The sequence below is a fragment of the Brachyhypopomus gauderio genome, chromosome 14 (genome assembly GCF_052324685.1).
Source record: "Brachyhypopomus gauderio isolate BG-103 chromosome 14, BGAUD_0.2, whole genome shotgun sequence".
Taxonomy (NCBI): Eukaryota; Metazoa; Chordata; class Actinopteri; order Gymnotiformes; family Hypopomidae; genus Brachyhypopomus; species Brachyhypopomus gauderio.
Genome location: NC_135224.1, coordinates 11,091,987 through 11,109,602, shown reverse-complemented (window position 1 = coordinate 11,109,602; position 17,616 = coordinate 11,091,987). Strand labels below are relative to the sequence as shown.

The 17,616-nt window shown below is 42.5% G+C and overlaps 1 protein-coding gene across 8 annotated transcripts in view; it reads right to left on the bottom strand.

Annotated features, from left to right (window-relative positions):
• Window positions 1-17,616, bottom strand: part of col25a1 (collagen type XXV alpha 1 chain) — a 134,555-nt gene that overhangs the window by 66,765 nt on the left and 50,174 nt on the right. For all 8 annotated transcript variants that reach the window (XM_076972413.1, XM_076972407.1, XM_076972408.1 and 5 more), the window contains exon 3: window positions 1,858-1,902. In XM_076972413.1, coding sequence (XP_076828528.1) covers window positions 1,858-1,902 — 45 coding nt within the window. The remainder of the gene's footprint in view (window positions 1-1,857; window positions 1,903-17,616) is intronic.

Sequence of the window (17,616 nt, the reverse complement as noted above, 5' to 3'; positions counted from 1 at the left end):
GGGCGTTTCTCGCCCTGAAAACCCACTGGCAAAGCAAACATGGATCTGGGGTCACTGACAACCAGTCTGCATTCAAACATCACTTTAGAGCTGTGGCCTGAAGATGGCCTCTTCTGAAAAAGCGTTTCTCGCCATGCCTTTGCCCCTGCTCATTAATGCAGAAACGTAACATTCATTCTTTCATCAAAGTTCCATAAATCCAAACTGGAGGCAGTTACTCCATTTCTTGCGATGGTTAAGCTAGCCAACCGAGGAAGTTACACTTAATTGGTGTGCATATTTAAGATTGCCTGTGAACCACTCAATGTGTTCTCTGCTTTTCAATGGGAGAAACATGGGTCATATACATCTAGTTTTAGATCTAGTGCACCATTAGCGAAATGTGTAAAGGTGAGAGGAAAAGAGCGGGTTTAAAAAGTCTTTACTTGAGCATCAGCTCTCATTTGCTTTGGCCTCCATATGGACCACAGTCTAAGTGGAAGTGAGCGTGCGTGTGTGGTCGTGGACCTGAAGGGAAGGCCCGCTGGCTGGAGGCACAAGTACTGTAGATCAGGCTTTGGGTTTGCTTTTCCTACCCTTGCAGCACACAGCTAGCACAACACAAGAATTAGTCTAGTTTATTGGCACAGCAGAAGGGATTTCATAGCATTGCATTATTAGCATGACTGACTGTGGAGTTGAAATCATTGTGCTTGCTGCTGACTTTTAAAGTGAATTTATCCAGTAGATGTAAGGTTTTTTTTTTAATTCCCTGCCACATTCAATGACATTGAATAAATACAAATAAAAAACAAACACATAACAAGAATATAATTACCTAATTTTTAACATTATGTGAAATGTCGACCGAATATGTCAGCACAGGCCAGAATTTTTTTTCTTTGTCTTTGATGTCACACTGAAAATGCAGCTTGAAATCCATACCACCATTACCATCATTCTTCAGCTGAATGAAAACACAGGCTCCTGCCCATCTATAAAATTTGAAATTAATATAGCAGGATAAGAGTAAAGAACTTTGACTGCAAGCATCTGAACTGTGGAGCAAGGCCTTCAGCCTCATTGTGTTTAATTTCTGTGTCTTGAATCGATAATGGAGTTTAACATCCTGCCTTTTCTATCAGTGGTTGCTTTCATTTCCTTTTCGGTGACCTAACTGCTACCTTATGGCTCGCACTCACCAAGAAAAAGCTTTTCGAAGCAGTCATTCAAATTTATATGAAATCATTCAAAATAGCTTTTTATGGAGTGACTACCTTTGCTTCAACAGGTCGGATGGTGTTCAGCCTCTAGAGGTCTCGTCACTAGTGATCAATAGATTGCAGCATCCATTATTTATGCTTGCGGCCATGCAACATTTGAGTTTATCTTTAAATTTTATTCCCCCTATAGTTCAATCCAGCATCCTGTTCATGGTCTGTGGATGGGACGCCACTGACACGTGTCCTCCAAAAATGAGTTAGGACCATTCATGCAAAATTTGATGGGCTGTCCAAGGATTGAAGCCCTTAACATAGAGTCCAGTAAAAATGGAGCCAGGGGCCAGTGTAATCGGCCCATAAGCCTTTTGGAATGTCATTAACAAATACAAAATTCAGTGCTTCTATGCGTTGGTACACTGGGTCTCCATCATTTCCATTTCGGAAAATGGGGAAAGTAGTGTGCATTGCCCTTCTGTGAGCTTCACAAACACATTTTATGACTTGACGGTTCTGCCTGCCGAGTGAGACGAAATGGGCGTGATAGTGAAAGGTTGTGTGTGTGTGTGTGTGTGTGTGTGTGTGTGTGTGTGTGTGTGTGTGTGTGTGTGTGTGTGTGTGTGTGTGTGTGTGTGTGTGTGTAAATGACTTTACTCACCAGGGTCTCCATTGCGTCCTCTTCTTCCTCGTTTCCCCGGTGGGCCTATAAAGCAAAAGAAGAAAGATTTTCTCAGTTCTCCCAGATTTAGTTACAGTAATAGAATGCTTTCAAATTTGACTTTTGTTAAATGTCTAAATGTTTAAAAACCACCCAAAGAGGACTGCTCAGACAGAGGCTTTGTGTAAATATTGCCTTTGGAAACTTTGAGATTCTGTGGGCCATCCTGAGGTTCATTAAGATTTTAAAGGTCAGAAGCAGAAATAAGAAGACAGCACCATCTGCTTTTGAAAAATTTCGCGCACTGTAATTCCAGTTCACCAATTCTTTCACTGTAATTCTTTTCAGCATGGGTGCATTTGTTCCTGATCTGGTTTAAAAATGGTAGTTTTCGGTTTGCTCCTCACAAGCATTACATGAATGGTGCCTGTCACTCGCTCATGCTCAACCGGAAGAATGAAGTAATTACACGGCCTGTTAAGTTTAGCATGCTGGGACAGAGAGTGAAAGAAGGAGTGAAGGTTGTAGGTATTGTCCACAGGGGCCCTGTTGAACTTAAAAGCTTTACCTAAACTTGAGCACCTCAGAGGAATAACTTAAAAGAAAATGCCAAGTCAAGTCAATCTGGAGAGTTTGTTACATTAGTTTAGCTATTAATATTTCACAATAATATGATAAAGAATGCAAAGAACATTTTCACAGTTACATTTTTTAAATTCACAACAGATAATAACATTTAATTTCAGTATCATAGTAATACAGCTCTCATTGTTAATGATATATTGACATGTTTGATGTAACTGGAACATTTAGTACCAAATCAAGGGAACTATTCTTTATACAAAATGCAAATCTACATTCTCTTGTACAAAAAGACATTACAACATAATTTCTTCAATCTTACAGAAACAGTAAAGATTCGGGTCTTTGCAAAGCTGATCTGTCTTCACATACATCATGTGTGTTTAGCATGACAAGAAGACACCTTATTACAGGAGCTAAGCGTTAGGTGCTTAAATAGTAATTATCATGCCCAGCACCAGATGTCAGTTCTACTCTTAATGTGTCATGATGTCATGTGCTAAATAACAAATTGCCTTTGTTTGTTCTCTCCTTAGTTCCGTTGCCTTTCCTTGGCAAGACTCATAACTCCTAACTCCTAACTCATAACAGTGAGAAATGTTTCTCTTCTGTGCTTTTTAAAGTAACGTTGAGTGATTTTCTAACCCAACAGCCAATGTCCATCAACCAAGAAAGCAATTTCCAAGAAACATTTACCCCGAACAGTGAGACAGGTTAACTTTGTGGCAGTTGGTCTCGTAAATAGTCTCTTGGGAAATGGAAACACTATGAATTACAGTGGGCTCATTGTTCTTGGGACCTCTGTGTTGTGGGAACTTCAACACTTTTGGGGGCATTGACCAAGTTACTCTTTTACAATGAGAATGGGACTTGTCTTCTCCTTAATTGAAGAGTACAACTTTCATAGACATCTTTATTTGAATTACCCATTTGAAGATTAATAAGAAAACTCACTGTTTAATGCTTTTACTTATTTATTACAGATTTTTAGTTGTAGTGGCTTTGACATTCTAACAAATCGCCTGCTGTGAAATTGATTGCGGCAGTATTTTGACAGCCATAACAGAGTTTAGTTGCTGCTATACAGACACTTTCCAAGTCCTTATATGTTTTCTGAAGTCTTTAACATGCTGCAAATTAAAATACATGAAAACATACACAATATATACAGTATGTGAAAAAAAAATCTTAATTTTTTTTCTGATAACGAGATTAACTGAAAGAATGTATTTTTGGAAATTTTTGGAAGGTTTAACATTGATTCCTTATTAACAATATCATATAACTCAAATCCTACATCTCTGATTTACTGTCTACACCTCTGGCATACTCTACACAACACTGATATACACTCCACGGCCGTAGTCATTATAACCGAGGCATGCAGAAGAGCATCTCTGAACACACAACATGTCGAACCTTGAGGCGGATGGGCTACAGTAGCAGAAGACCACACCGGGCGCCACTCCTGTCAGCTAAGAACAAGAAACTACAATTTGCACAGGCTCACCAAAATTGGACAATAGGAGATTGGAAAAAACATTGCCTGTTCTGATGAGACTTCTGCTGCAACATTCAGATGGTAGGGTGAGCATTTGGCCAACAACATGAAAGAATGGATCCTCCTGCCTTGTATCAATGGTTCAGGCTAGTGGTAGTGGGGGATATTTTCCTGGCACGCTTTGGGCCCTTTAGTACCAATTGAGCCACAGCCTACCTGAGTATTGTTTCTGACCATGTCCATTCCTTTATGACCATATATGGCTACTGATGGCTAGGCTACTTCCAGCAAGATAACGTGCCATGTCATAAAGTGCGAATCATCTCAGACTGGTTTCTTGAACACGACAATGAGTTCACTGTACTCGAATGGCCTCCACAGTCACCAGATCTCAATCCAGTAGAGCACCTTTGGGATGTGGTGGAACGGGAGATTTGCATCATGGATGTGCAGCAGACAAATCTGCAGCAACTGTGTGATGCTATCATGTCAATATGGACCAGACTCTCTGAGGAATGTTTCCAGTACCTTGTTGAATCTATGTCACGAAGGATTAAGGCAGTTCTGAAGGCAAAAGGGGGTCCAACCCGGTACTAACAAGGTGTACCTAATAAAGTGGCCTGTGAGTGTACAGTCTACACCTCTGACATACTGTCAACACCTATGAAATACTGTACATGCCTCTGACATACTGTATACACATTTAATATATTGCATACACCTCTGATATACTGTGTACATGTATGACATACTGTCTACACCTCTGATATACTGTACACATCTCTGACAAAAACTCATCAACAAACCATCAACAAAGTCTCTGTCCCCATGGACGGCCCTAGTACCATACATGTAGTGATAAAAACATGATATTGTATGAAAATTGTGTGCATTCCTAGAGACTGGGAACAAACATTTGGCCTGTCTTGCTTAATTCTTTTACTTCAGATAATTATGTCCTTTTCCATATTTGAACCAGCAGTAGGCTGACTGAACTGTTTACAAAATATTCAAATTAATGCATAATTTTGCATAGCTGGAAAGAAATGCCTGCCAACAGCTTCAGAATGTAAATGAAAAACCACAGGTAGATTTTAGACATTTTTGTAAGTTGATGGAGAAGACTAATGTGTTGTGCACCAATGCAACTGTTTTACAGTACAGTGCTTCTCAGAGAACAGTCTAGCCGTCCAAAGGCTGTAATAATTGACTGCAGCGGTTGTTCTCAGGGTTGTACAATCACAACGTCGGGCACCTCTGGCTCAACTCTCCATGTTGTGAGCTTTTATTTCCATCTTGTGTGTTTTACACTTTAGTTTTACATTTTTTACACTTTAGCTCCACAGACTTAATGTTGGAGTCACTATAAAATCTTATTCAACTTCATCAAATGACCTCTTGGCAAAACAAAATCCAAATCTGTTCACAATGACAGTTATATTTCTTGACGTATTTCTCATAACATCAAGGTCCACATTTTTTTCTTTAGAATGTCAGCTTATGGGATACATTAAACAAAAAAATATTAAAATTTGACTTTACAAGGAATCATAAATGCCAACATTTGCATTTTATCTTGATGAATCAACTAAAGCTCAGCTCAGATGATAAATAGTGACCACACCATTTATACCTCTGGCATGACTCTAGACTACACATAGACAAGGGGAGGACTTCCAGATTCTAGATAAATGGGGTGGTGGAGGAGCATTACAAATAAATATGAGGAAAAGTACCCACTAAAGCGCCATACGCCTAATTGCCAACTATTTACCGCAAGGTCTTGAAGAAATGCAATCGTTCATTTGTAAGTCACAAAGACAGTCAACTGTCACTGCACATTTATTTTCTATATTATTTATATAGTGTGAATAGGCATTTTGAAAATGTCAGGAAAATAGACACCATTTAACCACCTGGGGAAAAGTAGAGAAGTCTGAACCACTCTCCGCCAAGTAAAGAGGAAAACAAAACCTGCCGGCCTCTTATATGAGACTTGGTAATTAAGGCAGAATACACCTTCGTGAACATCCCAACCAAACTCTAGCCGCCACGGTTATGGGGGTGTCCACGGAAGGTGAGGCCGTTTCACAGAGGTCACCAACATCTGAGGCTGTGGAGTGAGGCTTCTCAGTCCCACTGGGATTCGGTTACCAAGCGCCTGACAGATATACATAATCACTTCATTTTGATTCCTTCATTGCCATTTGCTTCAACCTTAATTAGTCAAATCATGTATGTCACAGACTGTTCAGAACCACGTCTTGATTTTATGTGTTGATTTTAAGGATCATTTTGCATATGTCTTGCAATGAGGTCTGTAGTGGTATAGGTTTATTAATGAATGAATGAACGAATGAATGAATGAATGAATGAATGAATGAATGAATGAATGCTTGCATGAATGAATGAATGAATGTGGGAAATTAAATCTAACTGCTGTATACTGCGAGGCCAGTGCGTGCAAGAGTGTCATTAAACCTGTCCAGGGAAACCTACAGAAGAATGTGAAATCCTGAAAGGAGAACGTGTCTGCATGTGTGTTTTGTAGGTGTGTCTGCTGGTGCATCCAATAAATACACAGAGATGACTCACTGGAACCAGTGAACCCACACACAGAAAACAATTTTATGAATGACATCGATTCATTTTCCTTCTACTATGTTTGGATCTGAAACTTCAGGAGACAGGTCCTTACTGAATAGCCTTTTTGTTTCTATGTTTAATAAATGTATTGTTATGGTTAGATTGACTCAACGTTTACACTTGCTTTTGAGCCAGTTGTGATTGGTGGACTGAAGGTTTGTGTGTCCACTTACATGTGATTGACCTTGTGGCACATTTCTGTGCTTCTGTGGTTACTGTTGCAGCTGATGAGCAGTCTTGTATAAGAACGAAAAGGTGTTACAGTCTTATGTTTTCAAAAGCAAAGTATTCAGTGCACAATAGATGAGGACAGAGAAATTTGTCAAAAAATGAGATTGCGTTATTGCTTTGAGTTCTATTGTTGACGATGTTCATCTCAGAGGATCAGTTTCATAAACTATCATTAAAATGATGTCCATTTTATGTTTGCAGTCAAGCAGAGATCATCTGAGTTTGGTTTTGGCCTGAATGCTGTCTTCTTTAAGTAACATTAAATAGTCATGAAACCAAAACTCAAACAAAACAATCCAAAATCACATGGGCCAGTGTCCCATGTGAGTTTGTATGTGAGAGCATGTGTGTGAGAGTGTGTGTGCGTGTGTGTGAGTGCATGTGTGAGTGTGTGTGGGTATGTGAGTGCATGTGTGAGTGTGTGTCTATGTGAGAGTGCGTGTGCGTGTGCGTGTGTGTGTGTATATGTAAGTGCGTGTATTCACTGTCAGTCTCTAATATTATGCGCTGCTACTTAGACTGATGGATTGTAAATGTGCAAGTGCCTCTCAGTGGACCAGAAGTTTAACTCTGTGGGATTCTGTTTCCTTGCTATTTTTTGGTTAACCAGTACATATTTTTTTCTGATAACTTTCCGGTACAACATCCATCATTTCAGCCCAATTAACATTAATAAAAGATTGTATTAAGTATTAAAAATGCATTTTGGCTTTGGAAATGAAGTAGAGGGTAAGATCCCCAGTCAATTATTATACTATACCAGCTAGATATGAAAAGCAAATGTTTTGTTAATTTTCTTTTTACTTTATCTCATTACTGGTATTTCCCATTGAAAGCATCCATGAAGCACATTCCTATCTGTATGGGGAAAAAAATCCATATTAAATTGTGTCATTCATTTCATGTCCAACTTTAATCACTTATCACATAACACTACGTCTTTCTGGCACAGGCGCCAGTGTCGTTACGCAAGGAAGCTGCAACTATGAGAAGGCCTTTCATCACCTTTGGAGATCCATGTGTTCCTCCTTCAGCAGAGACGAGGGCTTCGATATTTGAAACCTGCCCTGTGAGTGCCATTATCATCCCTACAGAGGCCACGGCGGTCCAACTGGAAGCAGAGAGTGCTCAGCGATGATGAAGGTCAGAAGGAAACTGATCGATGGCCAAGCTGTTCCCCCCACTGCCTATGTTAAATTGGCTGGAGCGAACAGCTTCAACGCCTCTTCATTTTAGGTGGACCTCTTACTTGTCTGGAAGGTGTGGATGAAGCTACATTACTGAGCACAGAGCAGTGATGCTACTCCACATTACTGAGCACAGAGCAGTGATGCTACTCCACATTACTGAGCACAGAGCAGTGATGCTACTCCACATTACTGAGCACAGACCAGTGATGCTCCTCCACATTACTGAGCACAGAGCAGTGATGCTCCTCCACATTACTAAGCGTAGACCAGTGATGCTACTCCACATTACTGAGCACAGACCAGTGATGCTCCTCCACATTACTGAGCACAGAGCAGTGATGCTCCTCCACATTACTGAGCACAGACCAGTGATGCTACTCCACATTACTGAGCACAGAGCAGTGATGCTCCTCCACATTACTGAGCACAGAGCAGTGATGCTACTCCACATTACTGAGCACAGAGCAGTGATGCTACTCCACATTACTGAGCACAGAGCAGTGATGCTACTCCACATTACTGAGCACAGAGCAGTGATGCTACTCCACATTACTGAGCACAGACCAGTGATGCTCCTCCACATTACTGAGCACAGAGCAGTGATGCTACTCCACATTACTGAGCACAGAGCAGTGATGCTACTCCACATTACTGAGCACAGAGCAGTGATCCTCCTCCACATTACTGAGCACAGACCAGTGATGCTACTCCACATTACTGAGCGTAGACCAGTGATGCTACTCCACATTACTGAGCACAGAGCAGTGATCCTACTCCAAATGTGCTGCGCTTGCTGATATTAACTACAGTTCATGTTTAATCAATCAGATGATTTTGAGTTTAAAACCATGAATCCTCTTGTACCTTACTCTTGTTAAAGGAAATCATGTACCCCACCCACCCCACCCCACAACTAACACTACTCCCCCAGAGACCCAGCTGCTAACCTGATGTCTGAAATGAACAGACAGACAATTAGCCAGACAGATGGCCAAAGAGTGACCACAGCAGAGAATCTCTCTAGAGCTCCTGGTGACTGCGGTCTCCTGCTTGATGAATCAACAGCTGGTGAGTATTCCACTGGGGATGCTATTTGTAAGCCAATGGGGGGGGGGGGGGGGCGTGTTTGGGTGTACGGTGAGCCGAACGAATTTGTCTACCAGTCTGTGTACGCAGCCTTGAGGTAGAGCTCAAGGGAAAGGAGAAGACACTCAGCCTGAGAAGCAGCTGCTGGAATAGTTTTTGCACTGAGTGGAATTGTCACCAAGCACATCAAATGGGACAGACTGGTGGGATCAAGTGATGCTGATCCAAATGTGTTTTACTATGTGTGATTGAAGTGCTGTTGGCGCCATGGTATCAGGTGGCCATGTTGGATGATTGTGGCTATACTATATCTGAGACATAATATAGGCATGCTGTGACATTTGGCTGACCTTACATATCCTGTTTAACTGTATGTAGGTGCCCAAGGACATGTTAGGCACGTGTTTATTGCTTGTGGACACTAAGCAAAGATGCTAACTGTCACACGTTGCTACGTCCTAATATGTATGCACACACATGTGCATTGTAAGGCCACCCTCAGAACGATGGAGAAATGTATCAAACAATTGTCATTTCTTCTGCTCATTTAAACTTGTAATATCAAGCATTGAATACACTTTGAAAGGTTACTATGATCATAAAGCATCCGAATATGGGGCGTTTCGCTCTATGCCAGGGCCTGATCACATATCAGTACATCACCCCTTTGGTCACCCCCTTGGTTAGTTTCTGTTCCAGCTGACCCCTGTTTAGGCTGGTTATCAAGAGTCTGGCCTGGCTGGACCAAGGGCGGACACACCAGTCATCTACATGGCATCGAATCACACCATACATATCAAATACCCTGGACGGAGTCAAAAAAAAAAAAAAAAAGTTAGTACACAGGAAGATGAAGAATTGTGCCGAGTTGAAATTTGTCTGTTACTGGAAATAAACACGCTAATTACCAAAAGCACCAAATGGCTTGGAACTAAAAGTGGCACATGTAAAATATGGCTTATGAATGAAAATGGAGTCAGATGGTCTGGGAACGTCATTGCAAACAGTGTTTCTTGAAAATCCTCATCAGACTGTGGTAAACATACTCTGTCCGTTCTCAGACATCAAGCAACAAGGGGATCAAAGCAATGGCGTTCTGAACAATCAGTGTTCCACAAATGCCAGCGATCAAAGCCTGCGTCAGACGTGACTGACGTCTTGACATAATGGCCCCGTATGCTCAACCAGCTGAGAGCTAATTCGGTTGCCAGGGTCCAGCTGATTCACGGCATTTGTGCTCCATTCTCCAGCCTCTGTTCATCACGGCGAGGGTGCAACCCGCAGTAGGTAATTAGCACAAACAGCATGCAAATTAGCAAAACTCACCCTCATATGGCTCTGTGCAATGAGCAGGACAAAGCAGGATGTGCTCAGACCGTACACCCAGAAGGACTCCATTGACCCCAGCGATATCTGTGGCTTAATTTGTGTGAGAAAGCTGTGGTTAACGAGTTGATGCGTCGGCCTACTCCTGTAACGGCGACGACGGGCCATTGAACGGCAAACAGTGCGAACCCGTTCTCCGAACCATCAGAGGCGACGTTTTGTTCGCCCTCGCACGCACAAGCTGAGGCTGTTTAATGCATCGAACTCGTTTCATGAGCTTCGCCCACATGAAAGGTCGACGGCCTCCATGGTCGCCCGGCCCGCCCCACTCGTCTGAGGCTCGTAGGAATTCCGCTGAATGCTGAAAGGCCGTAGTGTCTGGGGTTTGCTCCGGCCTGCCAGTGGAAATGCAAATAGCGCGACGTCGTCCGTCTCGGACTCGCCGACGGCCGGCCAGGCCTCCGTTTATTTTCCCCTCCTCTCGGAAACCCCACAGGTAGCCTTGAGACCAGTTGCTTGACCCTCGTGTGTATGGCCCTTGTATCTAGTATCAGCCCCGCTGCTGCACACCTGTGTGTTGACTTCAGTGTCCAGTACACCCGTCTCTCCAGAATCCAGACTCTCCAGAGGAATCTCACGAGATCATTACAGAGAAAAATTTTAGAAAAAAAAATCCTCTCTGGCATACATTAGGAAGCAGGAAAAAAGGAAGTTGGCCTAACAACTGGAGAATGAACAGGGCCCTTGTTTTTCTAACCTCTGAGGGGTTTTTCACCCCTAAAGCTTACAATAATAGCAGACCTTTCGCCAGTCATCAGTTGCCCTACATGAGGGCAGTTTGTGAAAGAGCAATCATATAGTAATTAGGCTTCCTGGAGTCCTTCCCTAAGGTAATCCCTGAAGTGATCAGTAGATGCATTTATTGAACAGCAGCCATTAGTCAGCAGAGACACAACACATGGCCTAAACAGCCTGTTTTATTCCCTAAATATCAGCTCAGACAAACTGAGGAAAATAAGATGAAAAAATATCTGAAAAATAAGATTGCACCTTAATATTAGATACTCTGAGCTAACTCGAACCCTTAAACAATAACCAGTAGTCACTGTATCTGTGTGACTCAAAAAGATAACTAAATGGCTAAATTACCTGTAATATACCTCAGATTGTTCTTAGGGCTGCAGAAGTTTCATACAATGTCTGGAAACGTCACATGTCGAATAATTTAGAAGTAATCTATGCTCCATTATAAAACGGAACATAAACGTCGCTGTCTTGTCATATTTAAGCCCGGCAATGAGGGAGTGGGGCACAATTGTTTTTGCAACTCCTTGTTTAAAGGGGGAGGAACGGGGGCTATCGTTAGACTTTGGCAGAGGACTCACGGTTGCCTCAAGTATTCCTACTGGTGAGTCAGTCCCACCAGACCCAAGGTCAAAACAAGACGTGGAGGTCTCCATTTCCCAAGTGTCTCTTGCTATTCCAGTATGTCAGGTTCTTTACCATGAATGGCATTTCTTGGGTAAATTAAAAGTGAAGAGTTTCGGCCGTAAAAGAAGCACAGGCTTCTTTTAACAATCCATACGTTCCCCAGTTGGGCAGCATTAAAGAAAAGGTTGCGGAACGTTGTGGTGGCTAATGAGAGTTCAAAAGGAAGCTTAATCAGGCAAAACTAAAGTCGGTGTTTAATTGCTTTTTGTACTCAACGCAAATCCCACCGATTATCAGTGTTGTAGTATATTAAAGTCTTAAATGTCTCCGCAATGACACATTGTGCTCCTTATTACAGCATGCATTACATAAGTACTTGTCACAAGATTGTGTATGTGGTCAGCAGATGAAAGTCAATGCAGTGTGTGGCAGTATATTTAAAGAGGAGTGAAGTTATCTGGAGACCACATGCAAGAACTCATTGGGCAAACTTTCTGGTGAACAACTCCAGACTCCAGGTGTGGGTGTGTCTGTTCCACCAAAGCACACAAGAAAAGAAAAGGTTTACTCGAGTGAATTGCCAATATTAGTTCCATGTGGCTTGGTTTGTTTATCTGCGCTGTACACACTGGTGGTGTTTCCACGACTCTAAATTCTAACATTAATTTGTTGAATTAAACACATTTGATTGAACCTAGTAAGTTCAATCATGCTTCAATCCATCTTTCAATGCAGCTCCATGTTTTGCGAATTGAAACCTTTCAACCTTTCTTTTTCTCAAGCACTTTAAACTTTAACTGCAGTTCAAAACAAAAATGCTGTCAAGTTTGGTAGACAGGTCTGGATTTTTCTTGAAATCATGAGTTAAAGACTCTGGAATAATAGGAAAATGTTTAAAAAAACAATAACAAGGTCTGCAGTGTTTAAGATTAGGCCATCATTTGTCTTGTTAAACCCTAAAACATTTCCATGCTTAAAATTTTTTTAACTTCAAAATGCAGCATAAAGTTCAACAAAGAAGTGGGCTTTGGGCTACATAGATGTTGACATAGCCGTTTGTAAAAAACAAATATTCGTTAAATCAAACCATGTTTGCCTCGAGCCATCATCATGAGCTACATTGCCTGAGAGTTTATTCTTTTTTTACATTTCTTCCAAGTCACTTCTAAATATGATCAGTGGTCTAGAAGCAGATGCCTAAAATTGCAAATAATTTACATTTAAATGTACATTTACAGCAAATGACAGACGCCCTTATCCAGCGCATCATACAGGAGTGTTTTGTAATCTCTCATTCCAAGACGGTGTTCTGCGTTCAGAAGTTGCTTGATCCTGATCTGATTGCACTTTATAAGGGCAAAAGCCCTTTTTGTTAAATATGGTCAGAAGTAAGGCATAGTGCAGCTCCTTCAAGCCTTAAATGCAGACATGCAGAGATGAATGAATGTGCTTCCAGCAATCTCACACACACCGAACGCTGTGATCCCAGTCTGGGAACAGTGAACGTCAAAGCAGCAACGGCCGTGCCGACACAACGGCACGTGTGTTTCTCCGCCATTTTTACAGTGCACACTGCCGCTCTGCTTCTAGTGTCGCGTGTTTTTAGGGGGTAGAGAAGGGGAGACTCTGGGGGGGGGGGCTTCCCTGAGAAGCACCAGGAAGAGGGAGTGAAGAATCAGAATCAGGGGGAAAGGGAATGTGTCCTGACCGCTTACTCTCAAACGCCTCTGCTCAGAGAGTCCCTTAACGAGTCCCTTTGAACCTTGCCTCACCACTCTTTTACAACCCTGCCACAATGGTCCAGGAACAGTGGTTTGCACATAACCTTTGATTAAATAGGAAGTCCTGGCTAACAAGTGGCCTTCAGAGAGCGAAGCCAAACTTTAGCTCAGAGCCCTCACCCCCGTCCACATAATAAAACCCCTCATGTGCAGTCCGTCTTGTTGCCACGGTATTAGCTTGTTAAAGGGTCTTTAAAAACCAGTTTAAAAATCAATCATCAGAAGGTAAAACGAGTAAAAAATGGCTGATTGTTCTGAAACACCGTAAGTAAATGGAATTGGAATGGCCAAATAATGTATGTCAGTGTACTTAGTAGACGACTGTGGTCAATTGTGGCTATCAGTTGCTGTCTGGGTTACGATTCTCCACAATTCTGATGAATGTAACATATGCGTGCACTCCTTTCTCTCCCAATGTGCACTGACTGTGAACTAAGACTATTTAGTTCTCTTTTATTTCTCTTTTACTTCTCTTTAACTGCAAACTGTAAGCTCGCAAACTGAACCCCACCTATGTCTCGACATAAACATCCACTGGTAATTCTATAAGAAAGGAGTGGCTGGTTATTTGTAGTATGTGCTCATCTACTACCCATTATAGCATGGGCACAGCGCCAGGGAACATAAACACTATACATCATCCAACAGCCTACCGCTTAGGCCAGCCATGCACGGGACACCAGGGCACCGGTGTGTTACGTTTTGAATTGGCACATAGCACCACAGTGCACAGTCATTGTCTACTGAAGAAGGAAACCCGATGAGCTCATGGTTCAGCTGGGAGGGGGGAGCAGGTTGGCGAGGCAGAGAATAAACAAGGCAGGGAGGAGTTGAGACGCTCTGCCGTGCATGAGTTCATGGGCAGCCCAGACTCTCCCTCAAGAGGACATCCATGCAGGCCAGACTCCTCCCTCAAGAGGACATCCATGCAGACCAGACTCCTCCCTCAAGAGGACATCCAGTCAGGCCAGACTCCTCCCTCAAGAGGACATCCAGTCAGGCCAGACTCCTCCCTCAAGAGAACATCCATTCAGGCTAGACTCCTCCCTCAAGAGAACATCCATGCAGGCCAGACTCCTCCCTCAAGAGGACATCCATGCAGACCAGACTCCTCCCTCAAGAGGACATCCAGTCAGGCCAGACTCCTCCCTCAAGAGGACATCCAGTCAGGCCAGACTCCTCCCTCAAGAGAACATCCATTCAGGCTAGACTCCTCCCTCAAGAGAACATCCATTCAGGCCAGACCCCTCCCTCAAGAGGTCATCCATTCAGGCTAGACTCCTCCCTTAAGAGGACATCCATTCAGGCTAGACTCCTCCCTCAAGAGAACATCCATTCAGGCCAGACTCCTCCCTTAAGAGGACATCCATGCAGGCCAGACTCCTCCCTCAAGAGGACATCCATGCAGGCCAGACTCCTCCCTTAAGAGAACATCCATTCAGGCCAGACTCCTCCCTCAATAGGACATCCATGCAGGCCAGAGTGTGAGAGCAGCTGAATGCTCCACTCCTCACCGCTGGACACTCCACTCACATTAATGTATTACTTGATGACCATGGCATGGTGCTGACTACAGGACTGGTAGCTGGTTTTGTGTAAAAAGGGGTGAGCATAGGCCTGGGACTGGGTTTCTGACCCCTGGGTAACCCTAACCCTGGCCAACCCTAACCCTAACTCTGGGTAACCCTAACCCTAGATTTCAACCCATTGACTGATGCCAGCCCCTGCACACCAGGTTCTCACACCAGGCCTTAGTGGCTTTCAATGGCAAATGGCATGTGACAGCATTTCAAACAAAGGGGCTACTTGGATAATTATGCATTATCCATTTCATTAGGAACAATATAAAGGTGCTGTAAGTAATGAAAGTGAAATACGTCATTGCTATGGGCACTTTTAGATTGTATCATAAGTCGAGTTGGCAAAGCTGATGTGAACACATCACTGCATAAAACACCATCAGCTCAATGTGCATATGAATATACTTCTGCCAATTTTCTTTTCCCTCATTTGATCAACATTAGGAGACAACATAAGACATCTTGCCTATTGGTAGAGCATTAGTCCATGGTTGGGTTTGCCAAAATCCTAATAAAACATAGATCAGCCTTAAATGGTAGAGCAGTATTACACTGAACTATCCTTGTCTCACACTACAGTGAGTTTGGGAAACAGGGAGCAGGTTTGTTTTCTTCATTGCAGTTTGAGTCATTTCAGCCTAAGGCAGTCCAGATAGGTGGCAACTTTCATTGGATGGAATTGGGTGGGTTTTATTAATACACCCTTTAGCTTTAAGGAAAGTTTCTGTTAACTCACAAACTGGGGGTGGCATGTTCGGTCTGGGTTAAATCACCACTGCTTAACAACATTAAGGCCTGAAAGATTCAAAAACACGAGATCCTTGGAAAGCACGTTACCTCCTTCTCTCCTAGGCTAATATCTGCCAGGAAGTGTTGACACGAAATGCATTCTTTAACTCTGGAGCTCCTTTAAGGAGCATCTGTCCACACATTTCCCATGCTGTTTCTTTCTTTAACATTTCACCTTTGACTACAGCATTGCATTTGCCAACCATAACAGGCAGAGAAAATTATGGTTGATCACCTGCGAATGGCTGTCATTCTACCCAACACTTAAGTGTGTAGGCAACAATGGAGATGGGAAATATTTTTCAAGGGGTGACAGGTGTCTCCCTAAGTTTCTAACACTTGTTCACAGGGGGTCTGGGTATTTCAGACAAGCCCATGGCTGTTTTGACTGCAGTGTTCACGGTAAGCCATGTGTACCCTCCGTAGGTGTTGAAAACTGGAAGTTTAAGCCCACTGGGCCTATATACCCAGACAGGATACTGTGGTGTTTGGATGTTTATTTAATGGTGAGGCCCAGTCACAAAATCACAAGAACAAGATCCTGTGGCTTCCAGTGTCATTTAGAAGGTTCCAGAACGTTGACCTCATTGCAAGTGCTGAACTGATATATCTGATATATATCTAGCTTTGTTTTTTCTTGAGCAATTTCCTGACCAAGCTTCGTAAATTAATTTTGTAAACTGCATAGACCAATGCTGCATAGACCAATAGTCCTCTTTTATCTTCAAAACAACTTCCTTTTAATATATTTTTGATTCAGATGATTGCAGTAGCAGGGATCACACGCATTTGCTTCAGCGCCTCGATCTACACAAGCACTTATCCACAAATCTTCAGGTTCACTTTTCATCGCTTCTCTGAACTCCGCATAGCCGGAGTCTGTTACCAGCAAGTTTCTACTTCCCTTTAAGTTTCAAGATAGCTGCATAACAGTGACACTTTAATCTCAATGCTGTGATTCTTGAAGCAAGAACAATTCTCCCCAAGAGTCGGCGCCCATGAGGCACTTAGAAATGCACTAATTAAGCAGGGGTGAAGTGCTCTACAATTAAAGCCATTTCTCTTAAATCCTAATTAATCCTGCCTCTCTCCCCAAGTCCTCATTACCTTGTTGTTTCATGAACGTGCTGATGACTCTCAACTAAAAATGCTTTAAGTGCAGTTAATAAGTTAATTACACGGTTTGCATGATTGTAGAATGGAGTGGAAGTCTGGACTTGATGTTACCTGGGTACAAAGGTCTTTGAAATGAAACGCTGTAGCCCAGTGCTCTTTCAAACAAATCCTTGAGTTGGAGACGGTCTCGCACATTAAGGCCTAGTTGATGCACTCAAACTCATGCTCAAAAAAGGTTTATTTAAAAATTAGAAATCAAAAATTCTATTTAATGGTGTGCTGCACATTCCTGCATATTGCAATTGCACAGAGTTACCGTGAAGTCTCTAAAAGTCATGGCCTGTGAAAATATGATGGCATTAATCACCATACTATGCATGGTCAAACTATAAATTTTCTATTGTACGTGGCATACTTCAAAACCTGATCCAAAACATCCTTAATGAACCCAAATAAAAGGAAATGGTCTGTCTCCTCTGAAATGATGACTGGACTCAAAG